General features: G+C 41.0%; 1 protein-coding gene and 1 pseudogene across 1 annotated transcript; both read right to left on the bottom strand.

Annotated features, from left to right (window-relative positions):
• Positions 1-1,286: 1,286 nt before the first annotated feature.
• LOC118244048 (sulfotransferase 6B1-like) lies at positions 1,287-6,513 on the bottom strand. The gene is made up of 7 exons (XM_035538733.2): positions 6,312-6,513; positions 5,077-5,222; positions 4,538-4,627; positions 3,711-3,837; positions 3,187-3,281; positions 2,641-2,797; positions 1,287-1,417 (listed from the first exon to the last, which is right to left on the bottom strand). The coding sequence occupies exons 1-7, from the start codon at positions 6,511-6,513 to the stop codon at positions 1,287-1,289; spliced, it is 948 nt and encodes a 315-aa protein (XP_035394626.1).
• A 3,401-nt stretch (positions 6,514-9,914) lies between these two features.
• On the bottom strand, positions 9,915-15,862 carry LOC118244131 (sulfotransferase 6B1-like; annotated as a pseudogene).
• Between the last annotated feature and the right edge of the window lie 7,689 nt (positions 15,863-23,551).

Genomic DNA, 23,551 nt, shown 5'->3' with positions numbered 1-23,551 from the left:
AAAATTGTTTACCTCAGTGTTTTTCCCCTCCTCACAGCCCTAAGGATCTTTAAGTTCACCAATTTTTTGGTCACTGCAGGCAAGCCAGCTTTTGACCTTCACATTCCCAATAAGCCCTTCTTCATTCCTGAGAAAGAGGCTCAGCGGAGCACCTCTCCTTGTCTCCTGTATCACTTGGATGAAGAAGTTATTATCAGCGCATTCCAGGAGCCTCATGGATTGCTTATGCCCTGTTATGCTGTCCCTCCTACAGCAGTTGCAAACGTTTCTTCAAAGTAACCACTTTGCTGTACCAGTAATGCAAATATAGTTACCATTCAAGGCTGCAGCTCTCTCTTCTTTTCAAAGCTTCCCTTAGGCACCTGCTTCCTTCCTAACTCCACATCAAACAACTTCAGTCTGTTCACCATTCATAACCTAACACAGTCAGCCTCAGTGAACTAAAGGGGATGTCATAGTTTTGTGGAACCTCCATGTCAAAGGATTTATATTGCCCAGAGAGGTCTGTCAGGCAGGGTTATGTGATGAAGGGATGGTAAGGGATAAGAAATGGATTTCCAGGATCAGCCCCTGTCTGTAAGGAAAGTCTGAGTGAGAAAAAAGTAGGTAACTCCTGACATGCTGAGCAGCAAGGGCAGGGATGTTGCTGATCAGCAAAGGATTTCAGTCCTCCCAGGAACTTCAGCATGAAGCCAGCCAAGGTGTATGAGAGAGCTTGCGGCATTCAAGACCCAAGAAGGCGTAGAGCCTGTACCACACAGGATCACCTCTGGAGCCTCTGCTTATGGCCACAACCTGATGGCGTTGGATTGTCTTCCTGCATACAACTCAACATAGACACCCTTCCAGTAGCACCATGCACTCTCTATCTACACAGACATTTGTGGGTTCAGACCCACACCACAAACGCATGTCAAGCCCACTGTCTCCCAGGAGGAAGGTCCCTGTGGAGGCCCCTCTCCCTTACCACTGACCACTGCAGAAGCCTCCCTCACAGTCTCAGGCTGTGAGGCAGCCACAACGACACCACGAGACTGGTGCTATGATGCCCATGCACCATCTCTCTCCTGGAAGGATGTCAGGCACTCACTGAAGGAATGCACCCATTTTATTTGTTTGCATTAAGCAACAGCCAGGCCGCAGGCACAGCACAAGCCTAAGAATTACAGCCCGAATGTTTAGAGGTGCCAGGCCAATCTCTGAGGGTTTCCTCTCTTTTCTCATGGTGACTGGCCACCGTTGGAGAATCACCTTTGGGGAAGAACTTGCTGCTCTTCTGCTCATTTTCAGGCCTTGCAGTACACATTGTATTTAATCTTTGCTGCCAGCTTTGTTCTCCCTATGGAGTCTTCAAATTTTCGGTCCATTTCTTCATTCTGAGCTTTAGAGAAGAGGTCTCTCCAGCTCCCAACAATGCCTGTGTACAACAAGAAGTAACAACGACTGAAGGTGGCTATTCCTGAGAGAGGATGACACAACAGTGATGCAGACTCACTGCACACTGAGGCAAGAAGCATCTGATTTATACCCCTAAGAGGTCTAATTGCCTAGGAGAGGCAAGGTAGCAATGATGAGAAATAAAGTCTGGAGCCAAGCCACAGAGAGGATTGGTGCTGGACTGCCTGCATGCCTTCCCTCCCCAGAGGGCATTTCCAAGGTGGTTTCGTGCAGAGTTTACACTGAAAAGAGATGAACCTGTTTTTGTCACAAGGGAATATTCATTTGTGAATGCCTCCTTCTGAAAAGGCAAGTTATATGGGGAAATGGTGTGGGTGGTGGAGAGGAGATCAGTTAAATCCTTCTTCCTCCAAGGGGTTGGAATGGGAAGGGGCTAAAGTAAGCCCACGCCCACAGCAGTCAGAATCAGAGACTCCTGAGCACTGGGGAGCAACTGGGCTACAAGAGCCCGGGCCCTGGCCCCAGGTCTATAAGTGATCATCCATGGGACCACTATTGGCACACCTGTTGAAAGAAACCACGTTGAGATTATTTCTCATCTCTCGGTGAGGACATAATAATGTGATGTCCAGGAGGCCAACAGAGCACTGAGTATGATGTTCCTGAGACCCTTGTCCCATTAGCACACCTCCTCCAAAAGAGAATTTGTATGAAGTGACACGTGCAGTCAGAAAAGTCAAAAAGCCTACTTGAAATTCAACTCCAAAGACAGAAACAGTCAGGTGGGCCTTTCTCCACGTCACACCAACCCACTGTTCTTCCCCTCCAGATCAACCATCAGCCTCATCGCACAACTCCTGGGCAAAGGCCACACCAGCAGCCACCCATAAAGACAAACCATCCAGCCCAAGCAGATTTAGTGCATAGTTGTTGGTATAACCTATGTAATTGTTAGCCTCCACCTCTACACCTCACTTGCCTAATTGACCAGTGTTGCCACAAGGAAAGAGAGCAACATGGAAGCAATGGCTGAGGACCATGGATAGCTGAGGCACTCCAATATGCTACTCACAAACAGCCCCAAAATCTTGCCAATGGCAGAAGCTTTTTGTACAGGATGCTACAGGAGACACCTCACCCACACCTGCCCTTCACAACAAGCCCAGCAAGCTCATGGCTAAGTGACAAGAGCCACTCAGAAGACAACTTTAGAAGGCAGATTTTTCATTTGCAAAGACTTACCCTTACGGAAGAGGATGTCCCCAAATTTACCATGAGTTTCCTTGGATTTCTCTTTCATGGCTTGGAAACTGGTCTTCTTGGCAATTCTGTGAAAATTTTCCTCATCCAGGGAGAACCCAAAGAAGGCAGCAATCTTTTTCATTCCCAGTACTGGGTCCTGGCCAAAGGAACATAGCACAGAGGTGAAGTCAAAAGACTTGGCACCATGGCCAGGTTACAAAGCCAGCACCCAGTGATGTCACCAAGGAATTCTAAGGTCTCTCACAGAGGGGGAACCTATACATGGCGGCCTCAGGTTCAAGGCCTTTTCTTCTCCCCAAAAGCAACTGAGTGAGATGAGACTCCCTCCACAAATAGACAAGCCTACCCTCCTCCTAAGCCCCCATGGGCAAACCCAGGAGCAAAAGAGAGTAGCTCAGGAAAGCATGCTCTTCTAAAGGGACAGACAGGCTTGACCCAACAGTTTCTACTTCCCCATAGCCCCCACACATATCAGGACAGTTGCACAGTGCACCCATCAAGGAAGAACTGGCTGAGGTACCACACCTCTTTCAGTTCCTCATAGCTTATCATCATGATCTTCTCATGGTCAATGTATTGGTTCCATTCCACTAACTGGTCAAAGTAGGATCCCCAGGCTACTGCAGACAAAGAAAAGAGGCATAGCTGTGCAGGATATCTGTGAAAACAGGCCTCTACCAAATCAGAGTAGTCAGCCCAGACAGCTATCTAAACATGGCAGCAGAATGGTGAAGTGGGGACTGGGTAACGTCTGTTCTTTTGGCTGAGGTCAATGAAGGATCCCCCAGTTCTTGCCACTACGTTGCACTGAACCACCAGCTCTATTATGGAAATAGAAAGATTCAAGCTTTGTCACAATCTCTCCATTCTGAGTTAGAGACAAAAGTAACTCGAATTCTCTGTTACTCCCCTATTCAGCCATAACATGGGCCTGTCTGCTTGTCCCAGGAGTGCCTTGGGAAGATACATTGGGATAGGATTCCCAAGCCCAGAATCCTGTATATGCCCCCTGGGTGGAAAGAAATTCCAGAAAACACAGGGCAAAGTACATTTCCCATTCATGAAAGCTGCAAAGTACTCATCCCAGGAGGCAAAGGATGGCAGCACTGGCATGTTGTTGTAGAAGTGGTAATAGGAGATGGCCGTGTCTTTGGGGTTCCGAAGTAGCACAAGGACCTGGAGGAGGAATATGCGTGGTTTGGTTGTGATTTAGTGACTGACCAAGACACCATCTTCTCAACATATCACAAGTCCACAAACACCCACCAGACAATGATATGCCAGTCTAATTCCTTTTATTTAGTAAGAAATCGGAGCTCTGGCAGACCACTTGCTGGCAGCTTCAAGGTGAAAAGAAATACCTTTTCAGTGATGCCCTCGGGACACGGCTGTGAACTAGCACCAATCCAAAATGAGTTCAAGGGCTACAGCCCAGGAGATCCACAAACAGGCTGTGGGTGCTCCCATGCTTTTCTCTGAAGCAGTTCTCATCGATGATCATCTTATCCCGAGGCCCTACTGGGCTTTCGACAGGTACCCTGGTCTTAGAGGCAAGTCCAAGCCTCTAAGCTTATCCAAACAGGATAACTGCTTGCCATGCTCAGTTTTCTGACACAAAAATCTGGAAGCATCTTTCTGAGATCTTAGGGGCTACAAGCCCACCAAGCGAAACTATTTGAGTCAGCAGAGCTGCTGCTGCTGGGAGAGGATGTTTATTCACAACCTCAGCACACAGCACTCTGCCTCTTCACCCTTGGAAATGCGCCTATGCATTGAACAGCACAGGTGAAAGTGCAAAAAGACATCTCACACAGGCAGAGGAAAGCTAGCTTGAGGTGGAAATGCTTTTGCAGTGTGACACAAAGAGAAGACTCACCTTAGCCTTTCCTTGGAGAATGGAGAAGGGCAGGAGATGAGGATGCAGATGGGTTGAAATGATTCTTCGGGAAGGCAGTTTCTTCATCCTCTTTAAGGCAGGTGGGAGAAATAGGACAGAAGTAGCTTATTCACTGAAGTGAGCCTTTTCAGGAGTCGGGTAACAGGAAAATGTGAGACCAGACAAGAGGTATCTCTTATCCCGTGGGAAATCCCAGGTACTGGCGGCATAGGCTTCTGCTAGCCTCTGCCACAGAGCACCATTTCACATGAGACAGGTCTGAGGACAGGACACCCACGAGAAAGGTCTTACCGATCCAACCAATTGGCTCCAGGCCTGGAGCCCCCAGGCCTCCAGCACTTACTGGTGTTCTGAGACCCTTGCACTGGGACACCAGGGGTAATAGGACATGCTATTTGTACTGACCCTAACACTTGTTACTACTCTAAAGTTGTCTATTGCTCCTGAGATTAGACATTGTCTTTCAACTGTTACTACCTGTAACAAGAGTATTGCCAATATTTTCAAACCCTGCCCACCTCATATATTCCAGGATCTCCAAACTCTAGACGTGGAAACATCTGTAGCTCCTTTTCAGCGTTTATCCTCTCTTTCATTTCTTCTTCCGTATATTTAGCATCTGCTGATTCCAGCTCCCTCACCATTTCTTCAAGCCAGTTGGTTCCTGAAATGATAAAGACACCAGTGGAATGTCCATCCTGGGCTGCACATCTCCACCTTTTCCTGTCAGCCTGGCTGAGAGGGGCTTCAGTTTTCAGCCTCTTCCTGGTCAGCAGAGTTTGGTCTCATACCCAGCCCCCAGCTAGGCTTCCATAACTGACTGAAGAAGGGTTCTTCAACCAAACCAAAAGACTGTCAAGCTCTGACAGCATCTTTGCACTAGGCTCAGCTGTCTTGGCTTCTGCAACCTGCCACAACTGGTATGTGAGGCACTGGGCTCAAAGGGCCAACTCTCACTTTTCATATAACCTCTTCTGGGATGTGTAGGTGGACCCTCACACCTCTAAACCATTTCTGCCCATGCACAGCTCTACAGGCTGCACTCAAAGTCAATGTAATAAGAATCACCAACTCCTCTTTCTGTATATGACCTGTTAATGTATCTCTCCAAAGTGATTAGAGACAAATGTGAAGGAATCCAAAACGTCCATGTGAAAGGGAGAGGAAACAACTTAAGAGTCCTGGTAGAATTCATGCCTTTCCCTGCAGTTAGATGCATGGGAATTACTTACATTCTGCAATTCAGTAGCTCTGTGGAAACACCTGTTATTCTGCCCTTGTTAGTACAAAATAGTCCCTGTATTACCCTAGCAGAAAGTAGGGTAACAACATATTTTCCTGTACTATCAAGACTGTATTTGGAAAGTCAAGGGATGTGATTATTGTGCTTTATCCAACACTGGTGATTTCACCACTTGCACACAGCATACAGTTCACGCACTGAAGCACAAGAAATTTTGAGAATCTGATGAGGGTCATGCTGAAAGCCCCCAAAATCACTGCGAGCTTGAGCAAATGAAATACATGGAAAGGCTTGGGTTGCTCAGGCTGGGGAAAAAAATAAAAGGCACAGAGGAGGAGGAGGAGGTTGGATTAGAAGACCGCCAGAGATGCCTTACAACTTAATTTAATGATCCTATGGAGAATGGTGTCACCATAAGCTTTTCTCAGGTATTATTGCTTTGTTAAATGAAGGCACACGCTTCTGGATTGTAGCATGGCATATTTGACTATTTACCCAGCGAACACTCACCTGTTTTAGGATAGCCTGCTAGAATCACATCGTCACTCCTGATTTCAAGGGATTTCAGAGCTTCCAAAGTTTCTGGGCTGCTAAACGCAGTAGGGTACAAAATACCTCTGTAAGAAAACAGCATATCTTCTGGGGAAGTCTTTTCATTCTCTGAAAAGCAACTTTCCACTGCTTCAATGACTCTTTCTCTATTTCTGCTCATGCTTGTATGCCTGTGGAATTCTTTTCAAGCAGAGATACAGACTGTCTTTCCACAATGCAGAAGAACTTTACACAGTGTGTTAGGAAATCAGAAAGGGCATTCACTCAGAAATTAAGGTACATGTCACTGATTAACTCCATTTGTACTCTGTTATCTCCTTTCAAAACTACAGGACAGGAGACTCACAGTAGTGACATGGAGTCTCTCTGCCATGCCTGATACCAGCAACAGTAGTCTGTTCTCTGCAAAGCATTGCTGCTGGGGCAGCAATTCCAGTTAATACTGCTAGCATTCAAAATATTGCATGAAATTAGGGAGAGACCTATAAGTGTTGTAAAATACTACTTTAAATATTTTTAACTGCTGAGCTACATAGTCCAATTTGCAAACTAGATAACCAGCATAACCATGAGGGCAGTGGATCTCAGCCTACTTTGGTATTGACTTCACTAATGGATGTATATCCAAGGGTCCAACTTTGTTCCAGGTGCCAGTGCTATCTTCAGTCCATTATTGTAACATTATCACTTCAGGCAATATATTCAGAACTAAGGACAAGTACCATCTAAGCCATACTTCTCATGACTAAATACTCACATTCAAGACCTTCTACTTCACCATATCCTCCAGGAACATTGATTTCATGTGAAACTCTAATACTTAAGTTCTGCATTAACATGAATCAAGTTCACCTGTATCACATTAGTTCTATTTGTTTCTATACCTGGCCATAATTTAATCTTTGGGTGAAAATGTTCTTGGTGGGGCAGTTATTGGTATTCTGGCTGATGCCTTTTCAGAAGATTAGTACTAAGATGGAGAAATCTGTATCTCCACAAGTTATATCATTGCAAAAAGTCCCATTGTCCACATTCATTGCCCAACACAGGTGCTTGCCTTTTCTGTCCTCCCCTCACACACATCCTTACCCTGTTGAATGCACAGGCCCACAGAGCATCTCTAATGAAGCAAAAACACCTGAAGTGTTACTGCTATAAAATAGATAGGGTGAGATTTTAAGGGCAGACAGTAATTGAACCCCAACCCTAGGATAACACAGGAGGGGATAAACTACAGAAACAGGTTATTGGCTGGTTTTCCATCAGATAAGCAAGGGCATGTCTACAATTTATTTCAGGCCAGGTGCTTTCAAAGTAGTTCTAATCTAATTAGTTTAACAGAGTAGTAGCTATACAGCTTCCCTTGTGAGCACTGTAGCACCCAGTCTTTGCAGAGATTGTTCCCAGAGCCCATGAGCCTCAATAACAACTACATACATAATCTCTCATCCAATAATGCTGCAAGGGTAATAGGTTTTGAAGCTCGACCACTTCCCCTTCCTAAGTAAATGTGATACTTACTCACATTTACTTCTCAAATCCCGGTGTGCTTGGAAAGCCTCACTGCAAGTAAAGGCTCTTGTGCAGTATCTGTCCAAAAACCCAAAAGCTGCCATTAAACTACAGTAGCATTCAGCCAGTGAGAATGTAACTCTAAAATCTGGTGTGGGTACAACTGGGGAAAAAGTCACAAAAGGAAGCCAGACTTTGATAGAGTTTTGCCTGCTCCATGAACTGTAGTGTTCAGTGCTGATTTAATTAATGCAAGAATAATTAACACAAACAAGGTCCTGGATGCTTTTGTGCAGGGCATCAGTAAGAACATGAAAAGCTAATCTGCTGTATACCGAAATACCTAGAAGCGTAGATGTGGAAGGGACTTGATCTGACTTTCTAGTCTTCCACCTGCGTATCTGATTTATTGAGTCTGCCAATCTTCTCCCCATTAGATGATTGCTTAAAATTTTTCATGGCCTCCCTAAGCAGCATTCTCAAGTTTAGAATGACCTGCAACCAGCGGCTTTAATAATTACTGCCTGTGTGTTATGTAAGAACCTCCTATTACTGTAAACCAGAATAAGATTTGACTTCTTTTTTTTTCCAGCACTTTCGCCAAATTAATCCTTGCTGAGTGTGATTCTTCAAGTCTTTTCTTACAAATCGCTGTCTTACTGGCTTGCCCCCCATTAAGTAACTCAGCCTTTGGTTTGTTTGTATTTTTACACTTACCTTTACTGAACTTCATGTTTTCCAACCTTCTTCTTAATTTGTCATGATCTTTTGAATTGTTTCCCCATTTTCCCCAGTACTGTCTGATTTCTGTTCTGGTCCCCAGACTTAAATGTCAAATAACTTAAATCCATATACTATACATATACTAGTTTGTTCACAAGAGTGTTAAAATAATGTTGAATACATCCAGGCCTCTCCACTAAATGATATTGCTTTAATTGTCCTCCCAGTTTTGCACTGATCCAGTTTACAAAGTTGTACCTTGAGCAAACTATTGCGATTAATTTCATAACAGCCATGTAAACAAGTGGAAATTCCTGCAAGTGTTGCTGCTCGTGACCCTGCTTCTAGATGCATTTTATGACTGTTGTGTGGATTTCTAGGGACTCAAATCTACTCTCAGTACTTTAATTACATTACATAACCCATTTAAGTTGCTCTCGCTACATACGAAGCTATAAATCTGTTGATCTAGGTTGCTTCTCTTTTGCTGTATAATTTCAGAACCTGTCTGATGCCAGAATTACACAAATATTAACATCACAATTTTGCTTTTTTACTAACCTTTATAGAGGTAGAAACATTAGTTTCAGTGAAGCAAGTGCAAATTTATATAATAGAAAAAAAAATGAGATTTTTTTTATGTTCCACAGAGATAATTATTTGTGGTCATATGTGAAAGCAGTGCCTATGATTGGATCATGGCTGTTAATACCAGTCTGTAATCTGAATTCCAGACTGGAATTCTGCAGTCAGAGACATTAAAATCCTTAAAAATGCTGATCTCCATGCCTCTTCATTCTATTTCCTCTAGCTTTCATCCAGTTTGTCCTGAAGTCACAGGAAAGATACCATTTGTCATTACTTAAGGTGGCGTCAGATCCATATTTTGCTAGTGATCTTAATTGTGAAGATGTTGCCTACCTTGAGGAATTTTTGAAAAAAAAAATTTCCATATACTAAATAATTTCTAAATAGTCTAGAATGACTGAGTTTAGCTGGAAACAGAAAAGGACCATTTCCTTCCAGGTGATAGCTACTGAAACAGGGCTGTCAGGTTTATTTGAATATAGTTAGTTATCATCTTCAGCAAATGAATGTAACCGAAGCAAGCCAAAGATCTCACATTAAAACAAAAACAAACAAACAAAAATAACAACAACAACAAACTATTCATCACTGTCGCTGTAAAGGCTGCTGCAGTGTGATTAATGTGATTATTACAATCATTCCAAGATTCTTGGATCATTCTAGATTTCTAATATATATTATCCAGATGATCTGAAAGTGCAGTGGAAAGCTCTTCCTCTAACCACATTTAATCACTCTTCAGGCTTTGCAGTACACGTCATACTTTAACTTCATCCCCAGTTTAGTTCCTGCTATACGTTCTTCAAATGCTTTGTCCATTTTCTCATTCTGATCTTCATTGAAAAGACTCTTCCAGTCACTTACACCACCTTCAAAGAAGCAAAGAAATTATTGGAGGGAAAAAAAAAAAATTTTGTTGTTGTTATATACAACTGTTATTCCCTTATTCATTAAATGGAGTTGATCCATATTTTCAAGATAAAACTTCATTCCTTTCTGCACCACTGTAACTTTGTGAAGTCACTGGAGATACAGGTCTGTGAAACTGCTACAATGGAAAAAAAAACAGAAAAAAGGAACAAAATACCTTCTCCTCTTCAAGTGTCTGGTACACACACACACACACACACAAAAATAAATAAATAAATAAATAAAACAGCATAAGGTCCTATTTTTCTGCAGCTATTTACTCCAGAGTCAATTATGACTGACAAGATCAGGAAGGACTGATTAAGAATCATCTGTCTGGAGGCAGAACTGGGTTTCTGCTCCTTTGTCAGCTTCTGGTTTTATCCAGTGACTCGTTTAATGTAAAAGGTAGAGATAGATTCTGACAACCAGGTTAGCCCTCTCGTATCTGTATCACCTACACTGCACTACAAAAGTAGTTTTCTGCTATTTTGCTTCTCTGTATTACTGATTCTTGGACCCTTGTCTTTTCTCTAACTTGTTATCATGAACAAGGCGTTGACAGTGACCCTTTCAGGGCACTTACACCCTCCCAAAAACTCAGGCTGAGTTTGGCCCAGTTTTTCTTTCTTTTAAAAAGCTTCCCCTTCCCAGGTAGGCATCTGGTGGCTGGTGGCTGAAGAAGACTTGGTGAAGACTCTTGGCCCATAGAAGGAAAGTAGTTCAGACACAAGACTACTCCTTCCTGCCAGTCATCTCTGGACCTCTAAAATTTGCTTTGTGTTGTTGCTTCTCCCACAATGGCTGCAGTTTCTTCCTCACAAACACTCCTTGACTAGTTCTTGATGGCGTGATGTTTCTGCCTCTGGGCCTCTTGGAGCTCCCTACCTTTGCGAAAGAGAACGCTGCCCAGCGCCCCATGGGTCTTCAGCGAGTTCTCCTTCATGGACTGGAAGCTGCTCCGCTCCTCTCTACCACACCCTGAAGCTCTTCCTCAGTCAGAGAAATCCCAAAGAAAGCAGCGATGTTTTTCACTCCCAGGGCCCGATTCTGAAAAGAGGAAGGCAACATACCACATGACATTCAAACAACTTACATTGCTTTATTTTTCAAGGTGTTTTCAAGGCCCTGCATACCTCTGTTGGCTGCATATATAGAGTATTCAGAGTTCATCAAGACTGGAATGGTGTCTAGTGTTTCTATTCTCCGTTATTGTTTCAGATAAGATACGAGCTGTATTCCTATAGATCACAGAAGGTTGTATATGATTTACAGTTGAGCCAAATCTACGCTGTTTGGAGCTATAAAACTCCAAAAAAGAATTACTGGGGATTTTGATTTACAATGACTTGGGCTTATATTGCAGCTAAAGAGAAAACAAGAATCATGTTCGCACACGCAGACAAATATATATTAAAAAGTTTTTAAGCTGGAATTTTGTCTTGCCTTCTCCTAAAACAAGAATCTGTCTCATACCGTATCATGCAGTTTGAATACTCTATATGAATATAATGGTTTATTGGTTAGGAACAATTGTTCTTTGAAGTATAAAATACTTGTTACCATTGGTAACCTCACCTCTTTTAGTTCTTCATAAGTTATTGTCATAACATTTTCATCAGCAGCATACTTGTTCTATTCAGAAAGATAATTAAAGTAGGATCCCCAGGGCACTAAATAAAACAAAATAATCCTAAAATGAAGAATAAAATAATATTAGACAAGTTCCTTATGATATTAAACATTTTTTTGTCCTTAGGTTGATCCCTCCGCCATGGCCATTATGTCTATGCCAGAGTTTACCCCCCTTCTGGAGTATTTATGGGGTTTTGCTCCAGACTGTTCCAATCCCTGTCATAGTCTCTGAACCAAAGCTAGTCCAGTGTGGCTCTGAAGGATCTGCCTTCACACCAGGGCCAGGAAGGGAGCCAGGGGTCTGGCTCAGAACCTCTGCAAACACCTCCACAGAAAAGCTCCTCTCTAGTGTGGCTGCTTTTAAGCAAATCCTACCTTGTCTGCTTCTTTCCATTTCTGTGCAACAAAATTTCTGTGCATTCTGTGCATTTCTGTGCAACACAAAAACTGGAGAATTTATGCAATTTTAAACTAGTGGTATTCTTTTTTTTTTTTTTCCTTTTTTTCTTTGTCCAGTTTGGCAAGTTGGTGTTCAGATGTCTGTGTGAGCACAAGATAATGGACAGAGGGGAGGGGTGAAGGGTATCCAAGAGTGAGATAAGGAGGAACTGCTTCTTCCAGCAAAAATAACAGTTTGTGCAAATTAAAGCAGTTTGTGTAAGTGCAGTTCTGATTAATATCTGTCTTCAGTCAGTAAGACAAATACTGTAAAATTCACTTCAGATTTCTCACTTTCTTTCCTTAATCCCTGCTCTGTTTGCTGTAAACTAAAAAAAATGAAAGTGAATCTGATTTACAAAATGCAAGGTTTTTAGACAAAGTCAAAACATTGAATAATTAACATAAAAGAATATACTGTACTTTTCTCTGTCATGAAAGCTATGAAGAAATCGTCCCAGGTCTCATAGGAGGGAAGAACAGACATGCCATTGGAAAAATGATAAAAAGATGTAGCTACATCTTTTGGATTGCGAAGCAACAGCAATATCTACAAAATAAAAATATTTTATAATATTTTATTTCTGCAGTGAAAAATAACAAACCATAGGATGAAAAAAAAAAAAAAACAATAGTCTTCTTTAGAATTGCAGTCTGGGGAATTTCTAGTATGTCATACACTATTTGCAGTAGTAACATTTTTTTTCTAAATCCAGTAAGTGAAGTATTTTGCTTCACTTCAGTACCTTGTGAATATGATTGCCTATAGTTATCAAAATATCTTTTCCAGATTAATCAAATTAATTATGCAGAATTTAAGTATGATTTGCTCAATACAAGTATTATTCATCATTTAGATAGTGTGGAAAAAATCACACAAACACAAATTCTCTCCAGAACTTAACACATTTGTGACAACATTGTGGAAAGCCTTCCATAGGAAGTTGTGTACAAATACATTTTTTTACTGCTGGAGGGTTTGTTTTCCCCCACCTCTGCGTTGTGGATACTGAAACAAATATGTCAGTAAGGATGAACTGAGACTTACTGAGATAAATGGTAGCTATTAGTCAAGTAAAAATGGCCAAGCTAAACGCTATGTAAGAATGATTTTGAAATTTGGCCTAAAAGCACTAAATTGGCTTTCAAAAGCATTTGTAGGAGTGTTTGCTTACAAAACATTCAAATCATCACTCACCTTGGCTTTATTTTTGAAGATAGACCTGGGAAGATTGTCAGGAAGGAGATGAGTAAATATAACTCTTCGAGAAGGTAACTTGTTCATTCGCTTTATTAAGAATTGGAAGGAGGAAAGTAGACAGTTCAATTACTACAAGTATTCTGTTCCATTGGCCTGTGATAAATTATTACTTTGCTAAATTTATCAACAATTTTTGGCTGATCAGACGCACTTATGCTTTATGAGTGTTATCCTGGGACTTAGCAGACTGCCCTGAGTAGCAATAATCTTCAAAAGCCCCTGAGAATGATCATTTGGAAGGAGGATTAGCCATTACTAATTCTCTTTAGCGATAATGAATTTAATACGTTCTGCTAGACAAGGTATGAAACTGAAAGGTAATATCCAGAATCTAACTGGGAGCATGGGAAAACTGAATGATCCCAAGAGAGAAGGCGGGTTAAAGAAGAGGTGGTAGAAAAGACAAAAGTCATTCTTTCAATATTTAACTTTTCATGAAACTCTTCATAAATACAGAAAATGCTACACCGAATTTCCATAGTGCTTGTATTTCTAATGCATATGTGCTCCTCTCAAGCCCTGTAGAGTGCCCCTTTATCCCTCAACATTTGGCAACATAAATGAGTTTCAACCTGGCCAGATGCAGCCTACAGAGACATGGAAGAGTTCTTATCAAAGAGTGGAGTATTTCACATGCCATATATTCAGTGTTTTAAGCACCAAATTTTTACAACTTTAATAAGTATTCTGTGCCCACCTCATATTTCCCAGTATCTCCAACTTCAAGGTAGGGGAATTCTTCTAGGTCTTCATCATTAACATTTTCTTCACCCTGCGTTTTCTTTTCAAACGTGGCTACCAGATCACTTAAGATCTGACCTACCCAGTTTGTACCTGAAAGGGGAAAAATACAGAATTGCTTATAAAGCCTTGAGAAAAAAAGCAGAAGTGGATCTGCCAGCAGCCAGGAGGCAGGCAGTACTACCAGGTGAGTTGCCTGGTCTTCCTTCATGTGATACAATATCACAGCTGACTGTCTGGACAATCACCTCTCAGGGCCCTACCTTTGCCCCTTTGAAGGTTACACTTCTCCAACTTAGATGGCTAAATGCATCATAAATTAACTTGTAAATTGTAAAATAACTAATAAGGGAGAAGAACCACTGATTCAAATATGCAAACATGCATTAATGTAATAATTTTTAATTGTTACAAGTGGGAATAGGGGTGGTAAACCTGTACCTCAAAACCTAGTATATTACATATGTTTTCTGATGTGCTGCCCAGGATTATCTTGGGTGGAAGGACAGGTCACAGAACTTTAGCATAGTTGCAGTACTAGATCCAAAAATTGTGCTGTGTATGCTCGTTTTCTTTACCAATATGTAATGTAGTATCTAAAAAAAGTCTGAAATATTTCATATGTATATATATGTGTGATATATTTTTTCACAATGTAAAGAGAACCTGTAGAGAATTCTCGTGTTTAGTTTACCATTTCCTGACCTGTGGACACTGGGTTCCTACATCTTTGTCATTAGAGTTTAAGAACTGCATTTTAGTGTATAACATTTCTTCAAACAGAAAACATGCTAAAAAATAGCAAAAACTTTATAAACCTGTCAACTGTGGCTATCTGCTGTAAGGCACTGTGAATCCTGTTGCCGAAGGAGAAAAATAGCTATATTAAAACGGATATGTAACACATCCAAGAGCCAGCGTAGAGTGTTTTCAGGGAGAAGCAGCAAAGATGTAGGGTAAACTAGCAACCCCAGAAAAGAACTTCTCTTGATCTCCCAATAAAAATCCATGTGACCACTGTCAAGTGTTGCAAAATAATTTTTGGTAGTCATGGATTTTAGATATTCTAGAAATCTATGAGAAAAAAAAAAAAAAGAATATGCAGCACTGCATGTGAAGGCACCAATGGGTTCATTCTATGTAGAAACACAAAGCTACTATCTTTACAAACATGACTGCAAGAGCAGACCCTGCAATATCAGGAAATCTAGATGCCTCCAGTTTGAGAATTACATTTTTATTCTTTTCAATTTGTGCATATAAATTCATAACTACAAAAATTAAAGATAACAAAAGCTTTACATGCTATAGCTAAGAAAAATCAGATGTCTTTCTCAGTCATTTGCAAAATTCCTATATAATGTCCTCATAATTAGCTTTGTTGTGGCTTTTTTTAGAAAAAAAAAAGTTCTACTTTTTTTTCTCTCTAAAAATTGTAAATAGAACCTACTTATTTGATATCACATAAAATCATTTACAAAGAAAGCAAACTATATTCACCAGATTTAGGGTATCCTGCCAAAATGACATCATCACTTCTGGCTTCAAGGGACTCCATAGCTTTAAACACTTCAAGACTGCAAACAGTAAGAGGGTAGAGAATCCCCTTGTAAGAAAAAAGCAGTTCATCACGATCCATTGTGTTAGCAGCAACCATTGCCTTATGTACCACATCAATAAATTTCTTCCTGGGCTTTTCCATTCTTCTCTGCCTCACACACAGGCTCCGTCACAGTGAGAAATACTACAATGGAAAGAGAACCACAGTGTGCCTTTTAACAGGGCTTTAATTTGGGGGGTTTTGGTGAGGAGGAGGTGGGGGGGGGTGGACCTTGTAAGCAATAATTAACTACTCTTTTTGAAACTGGAAAAAAAAAAAAAAACTTAACCGCAGACAAAGACCTTAAGTCACTTGAACCCTTTGATATCAACAGAACATGGATGTAACAGAACGAGAAAAACAAGCAAATGTAATTGCATCCTGGGTTAAAGGGTTTATCTAACTCAAAAAATATCATATGCCAAAAATATGCAAGTAATTACAGCACAGAGTTTATAAACAAAGTACATCGAGATAGAAGAAGGACATGAATTACAGGCTAGGGTTTGAATGGCATAAGCACATTCCTTGTGGCCGTTCTGCTCTTTTCAACATTCATTCTGCTGGGATATTTTCTTATATACCTCTTTTTTTTTTTCCCACAAAAGTGAGATAAAATGCACTGGAATTGGGAGAGCGTTTGCTGCATTAGCGACTGTCCTGTGATGGTGGCCAACTGCTCCCTCCAGCTGGTGCACAGGAGGGCAGAAGGACCAACACACTCTTTGACCATTGTTCTTCTCTGTTTGGATTGCAATAGAGAGATCTGGCTTTCTGGTGGTTACATGAAAATGACTACTTTTACATGTTCTTTCCTTAATGAGCTCAATCATTGTTTAACAACTGATCAATGATCACTGACTTAGTAAAAATGTAGCCTCAGTTATAATGATTATTATTTATAATGGACTTTAATCGATGAACTTCAGACTGCACCAATCTCAGTACAAAAATTAAAGTAATGCCCAAGTTTAACATTAACATCTTTGACAAGAGAATGGATCACAAGGCGGAGAGGAAGCAGAAAATAGATCCTCCCTCCCCCCCAAAAAAATAAAAAATAAAAGATTAAAAATTGTGCCAAGTGTCTAAATACCATTCTTTCCTATCTCCATCTTTGAATGCTGCCTGTTGGGCAGCTGTAGCAGGAGGGCCACCGATGGCACACCTGTATGTTTCTGCCAGTTGCTTGCCCTGGGGAATCCACAACCGGGCGTTGAGGCACCCTGCAGCACTCACAGGATCACCTGGCCCTACAGCTCTTGCATTTTGATGCAAATATTGTTCAGTCTATGGAAATCCTTTGCTTTTACCTTCATCTCTTATTTTCTATAAAACTTTATCAGTATATAAAGACTACCTGTGAGCAGGCATCAGCTGAACCAAGTGGACACCACATGACTCCTGCTCAGTCCATTTCCTGAATCAGAGCTCGCATTAACACACATCCAGTTGGCACCATCTGCATTGCTTCACTTACATTAGCTAGAAATTACTGTACCATGAAATAGCGTCTTTGCTGATTCTTAACGTGTAACCAGCTATTCTAGCAAAGCATAAAAGCAGCTTGCCTTATTTTTTTTCCTTTAGCTGGGGTTTTCATACTAGAAGCACATACTTTGTTCCCATACTTCAATCTTCACAGAATAGTCCGGAGAAATTTTGAGAGTGAAAAACCATTGGATTTCTCATGTATATTTGCCAGAGAAGGCAGTCAGGGCACTTATTCATTGGAGGCATGTATTATGATTAGGAACTGAACACACACACACACACAAAAAAAAAAAAAAAGGCAGTATTACTGGAGAAAAACCAATTAGAAGACAAGTAGACATAAGTCATAAGGAGGGATTTGGAGGGGAATTAAATTTCTTGGGTTTAAAAAAAAAAAAAAAAAGGATCAAGATTTCGTAACGTGAGCCTTTGGTACAGCCATCTGCCAGGACACCGTAGCTGGGAGAGGGGGAATGAACCTCACACGGTACGTGTTGCATAAGAAAGACTCTGATCCTGCCAAACGCTGAAACAGGAGACTGATGGAAAACATTAGTTGGTTTAAAGTTTCTAAAAAGCAGCTTTAAAAACACGGAGATTAAAAACAGATTAAAGGATTTGGTAATCTCCAGATTAATGGTGTTTGTTGTTCAAACCACCACTGTGCCTCTAAAGGTTTCTGACTTCCCATAGATATCAGACTTGGTCTTTCCTGATTGTGGAGCTTTGCAGAAAGAGTCTGGTGACCTTTGCTGTGATAGCTACAGGACTCTGCCAGCTGACAATTACCCAATGAGCTGATCTGCTTGTGCAGAGCTATTCCCTGTTAAATGAAGCAACAAAACAATCCCCAAACATACCCTCAAAACTTAAGGGATTGTGCTCTCAGTTGGTAGGTGAGAAGAGGTGGGTTTCCATAACTGTTCCTGTGGTCTGCATGTATCTCATTCAGACTCTGGAAAAGGCTTCAATAAATCAGCCTTCAAAAATGACCTAAAATGGATCTTGGTCCACTTATGAAGGTACCCCCCTAAACTCCTTCTGACCATCGATATGACAAAAAAAAAAAAAATCAAGAGCTCAAGAGGGGGATGTTTCCTGGGATCCTACAAATCAGTCCAAGAAAATTTGGGCCCCAAGTAGAATTAGCTCTACAATGGAACACCATTTGTGTCATTTTTTTCATTTGAATAATCCAGTGTATGCCAGATCTGAGGGCAGTCAAAGTCTTCAAACAGCGACTGGGGTGGTAGGATGTGTTAGGTTATGTGGTAAAAGCTTGTCTGCATGTCCACAAAGGAGCACAGAGACAATGGCGGGCAGGGGTGGGGAGCCCAAATAATGCCCTGTCCAGCTACTCCCAGGGCCGTGACAGCAGCCATCAGCTCGTCACCACCACAAGCACAGAGAAGCACACAAAGGCAGTCCAAGTCCAGGGCTCAGCTGGTGCTGGGTAGGCTGCTGTCCCAGGACATAGGCATGTTAAGTATTGTGAGGGAAGAAGGTTTCATCATTGGACAGGATTCATCAGGGGATGTTTATGAGAAGGACCGAAGGTAGGGAAAGGGAGGGATTTAGGCAATTTGGGGAGGAACAGTGAGGGAAAATAGAGGGATAAGGGATAAAAAAAGGACCAGCTACATATAAATTGTTGGCTGGTCGGAATGCTTGTCTGCTTTGCCCTGCGCCTGATCATCACAGACTGTCCTATTTTCTCATTAATTTCCTTTCCATCTTTTTGTCTGGGCAAAGGACTCTATTAAATGTGTACGTGTGTGTATAGGGCAGTCTGAGTGCCAGCAGTAGGGGTCAGACCCTGTGTGGGAGGTCATCTGTGTCTGAGCGCCAGCATCTGGATTGAATGCATCTGAATTAGGTGGGTTGGGACCACAAGCCAGAGCGCCCATGTGCATGGGTGCCAGCAACTGGGGAGACCCAAGTGGCACCAAGTGCCAGTCCCTGAGGTGGGACCAGGGCTCAGAGCCTTTATGCACCTGGAGCAAGTGTGGGTGCATGAGCGTGGGTGTGAATGCTAGCAAAGGCCAAGACAGATGTGCCAGTTAAATCACCTCGAGGCAGGTGTGCCTCTAAAAGTGAGATTGCAGAGTGCTGTGTGCCTTCCGATAAACTGATTGTTGAGACTACAACAAGAATAAACCACTGTTTATTCATTCAGTAAAACAGATAACATTTCTCGCTAAAATCAGCTCTCCTTACTCAACTGCACTTCTAGATGCAGAAACTCCAGACATACAGTCCTGGCTGAAAGTGCATATTAGTCAGTGTGCCTTGAAGGTCTGTAAGTGGAAGGTTTGGTGAACTACCATGAAGAAAAATGCACAACTCTACATCCCCACTCAAATCCAGAAGCAGCAAAGCAGGGTCCCCAAAGGCATTTTTACCTGGGTGTGAACATTTTACTCTAGCAACTGCATGATATTTTTGCTGTTCTTGTGCTATATACATGTGCTATTCTGTTAATCCCCTAATAATCTTCTATGTGTTAGGTTTAGAATTAGATAAAAATTAGCTTATGATTTTTTTATAGATCTCCTTATCTCAATTTTTATCAGTTCTGGTGATTCAAAAGATTATTATGCCTTACAGTTTTACAGGAATCCAGAAATATTCTTCATCTCCAGATGCATGTTCGCCATACCCTCTCTTTTAAAATCCAGGAATTATGGGTCAATGTTATGTCCATGTGAACCCTATTGCTGAATTCTTAATCTTATCAACAGTTTACACCTATATTCTCCCAAAACATGAACCAGCTGGATATTTTGGGTAACTGTATCACTCCTCAGGAATACAAGACAGATGTGAACAAACAGACACAAAACAGGCTATTTACCAGACTGCATGACACTATCGTTATTTACTTAAAAATACAGGAAAATACTGAAACAGAGATGAAAAAGAATTAATCCTCAGTACAGGATCCAGGTTTGTTTTCTTCAGTACTCTACAAAGCTGTTTGAGCTGGGGTGTTATCCTCTGTAAAATTATCTAGGATACGCCTTCATCTTTTGTTTTCTTCCTGAATTGTAGTCTTCTTCGTGACAGTTACCTTTCCTCAACAGAGCAAAGCTGGTCTCACCACTAGGTTAGACAACAGTCCCTAGTCTACAAAAGTATACCTAGCCCTATCTTTCCTCTACCCAAACTTTCCCATGTGTCTCTTTTAAGCTTTCCTCTCACAGCTTTTTTTCAGCCTCAGCTTTGCTGTCTCTGGAGAGTTTCCACTCTCTAATCCCTTCTCTGGAACAAGGTAGGAAATAAGCAATTTTCCACAGCTTTCATCATCTTTATTAATGCATGGGCTAGTTGCCAAAGTACAGATGCAAAGTTTAACTGCTCCCTCCATCCTGTTAATACTCCACTAGGTAAGAAGAAAGAACATGCCAGTAAGAAGAAAGAACATCTCAGGACACACAATTCTGGAGAAATCATCTTTTTACACTAATCTAAATATAAAAGGTGTACGTTAACAGAGTCCACAAACCATCACCAGAAGACGTTTACTCTGTCTATTTTGTCTGATCTTTCCCATTGATATTGGTGAAATTAACTTAAAATATGTAAGTAAACAATGAAAAGTAGGAGAACTTTGACTACAGCTCTGTTACCAAATAAATGTGTAGAAGGGATAGTCAAGCCAATGACCTGATTCACACACACAAAAAACAAAACAAAACAAACAAACAAAAAGTCAAAAAGTAACTTGTTACATCATTGTCTATCCGTACAACTTGACATTAAAAGTAAGAGAACAAGGGGAAGAAGCGGGCAGGAGGGGATAAAGAAGAATGTCAAAGACTTACAGAACATTACCTGATGTTTTGGAGGACTTTCTTATTTTGGGTAGTACACTAAATATCCTATTTTCTGCAAACCTTTTATTAATCCCACTATGTATGGTCTATGCCTATGAAGCAGTCAAATTTCTGGAGACTTTAGTACGGAAGGAATTATGTCATACAAAGTGTAATGTGGCAATACAAATGAGGCCAAATATATAATGCAGATATAACAGATGTGAAATAAAGCTGATTAAAGATGTATATTGAAACAGGTTATTCAGATGCACACAAAAACAGTCCTTAAAAAAAAAAATCACAGTTTTAATTTTCAGTTTATGAACTCTAATATACAAATCAGGATATTAAAGCAAACATAAATTGCTCACTAGAACATATGAGATGTAAGTGGATATATCCCTATGGGAGCAATTCCTGTCTTAAGCATGCAGTCAAAATTGTGTATTTCGACCGAGATACAAATTCTTTGCCTGAAGATCATATTTGAACTGTTTGTTTTGTTTTGTTTTGTTTCATGTAACTTATCAAAGACATTTAGTTTTATTCAAATATTGTAGCATTAGAATTGGAAAGTCATGCAAAATGAACTATGGAGTGTTTTTCTCTGATTTGTTCAGAACATATTTCTCCATGGATTTTGGTCCCAGTCATGACACTTTAAATTAATCCTTCAGACATCTTTGACACTGTAAATTAATCTTTCAGAAAGTTTAAACATGAACTGCCAGTCTGTATGCTAATTCAAATGCTGAATAGCTTGCTACCAGGCCAACTTGGGCACCACCAATAGCTCATCCTATTTACTCTTAGCCCATGCTATACCACTTTCTTTTTCCTCTTCTTGCCCTCCAAAGGAGTGAGCTGAATGCACTCCACATTGTGTGTTCTGGAGGAGGACAAGGGCTGTGGTGTACTGCTGGAAGAAAGGTTGGGACATGGAGGAAGATAGAGGACTTGCATCCATACCCTCCTACCATCACAGGGTATGGAGATGAGGGTATAGGAGAGAGGAGTTGATGTAAAGGAATAGGGAGGGAAACAATCACTTGGGTATCTCGTCCCTAGAAATACTCAGTTCACAATTATCTATGGTCATTTTAGCCAGATTAAGATTAATGGTCATTAGTGCAAGAGTAAGAGTTAAAAGTGCACACACACCATTGTGCGATAAATACTGTTCTGCTGCTTCCAGGGTAAGCTTAGCAGCATAAATCTTTTTGATAGTGTCATACCTAACAAGCCCTGAAAAAATGTGAGATGTCTGCATGCAGAGCTCCTCCAGACGTTTGTGTTGCATTTCCTAGTGCTCTGGGTGCAGCAGGGGACCCAGGCTGGCTCCGTGGTTCATGCTGTACTGACTCTTAGCAAACAGCCTGTGTCCAGGCAAGGTGTGTTTCTGGAAGAGTAACTGAAGTTTAGCTGGGAAGTTTTTTCTGAGCTTTTCTGAAAGTCTCCAGAGGCTAATACCCTGATCAGAACTCAGCAGGCTTCCACAGCCAGAGCAAAGGTACATCCCTCCAACATGTCTACCACAGACATGGCATAGTGACTTGAATTTCCAGGAGCCCTCAAGTGAAAGTCTCCAAATTTGAGAATAGAGGTTGACTTTTATCTTCAGAGAAGACCTGTGTGAGACAAAAAGTAGCTAAAACCCAAAAACAGGGCAGGAACTTCCAACCATCACTTTTTCACACTAAGGTTAGTCAGGTAAACATCTTTTCCAACTCAGTTCCTTACAGTAGTGGGTTAATGTGTAAAGCATTGATTGCAAATATTCCTGACATTATCAAGAAAGTCGTTACCTGTAGGTAACTCAAGGACACCACTCAGTGATGTAACCAGCAAATCTGTGGCTAAAGGTTCACCTCCTGCTTCTCCAACTGTTTTCCTCACAGCCTCTTGTGCCTTCTCTCAAATCAGAACAGGACTTCACAGCAAGGCAGGTGTTGGAGGTGTGAGTAACCTGTGAAGTTCTGTAAAAAAATCAAAGGCAGCTGTAAACTGTAGCTTTACTGTATTGTGACTAAACTAATAACAATAATGCATATAAACATGAGCTGTTTGGTTTATTACAACTATTTTTATCAGGTTAAAAAAAAAGAAAACAGGAGGCTCAAGCTGGCATGTTATGTGTTAACACGGTTCAGATTTCTTCTGATAAAAAAATATAAAAAAAGCACAACGTCTGGCACAGAATTTACTGAGCAAACATTGGCAGTAACTATGCATTAAAATTACCCAAAGCTGTGGAGAGCGAGTGTGATATACTGGCTATAAAAAGATAAGAACATTTTAAACAAATTTGCGTCTGATGTGTTGAGGGGTTGTTTTTTTGTCTTTGTTGTTGTTGATTGTTTTTTGCTTTTTTTTCCTGATCAGTGCTTAATACAGATTTAATTCAATTTCCAAAGAAGTCAATGAAAAAAATCCATTAATTTGAATCATAGTTGGATGAGAGATTAAATATGCAGAAATC

Source organism: Cygnus atratus, chromosome 3 (assembly GCF_013377495.2).
Source record: "Cygnus atratus isolate AKBS03 ecotype Queensland, Australia chromosome 3, CAtr_DNAZoo_HiC_assembly, whole genome shotgun sequence".
In the NCBI taxonomy this organism is placed as follows: Eukaryota; Metazoa; Chordata; class Aves; order Anseriformes; family Anatidae; genus Cygnus; species Cygnus atratus.
The sequence above is the reverse complement of the archived record's forward strand: the minus strand, read 5'-3'. Positions and strand labels throughout refer to the sequence as shown.

Coding starts and splice junctions, on each gene's coding strand:
- LOC118244048 (XM_035538733.2), bottom strand. CDS start 6,513: ATGAGCAGAAATAGAGAAAGAGTCATTGAAGCAGTGGAAAGTTGCTTT. Junction 2,798..3,186: donor GCTATGAGGAACTGAAAGAG/GTGTGGTACCTC, acceptor TCCTTTGGCCAG/GACCCAGTACTGGGAATGAA. Junction 1,418..2,640: donor GGACATCCTCTTCCGTAAGG/GTAAGTCTTTGC, acceptor TGTTGTACACAG/GCATTGTTGGGAGCTGGAGA.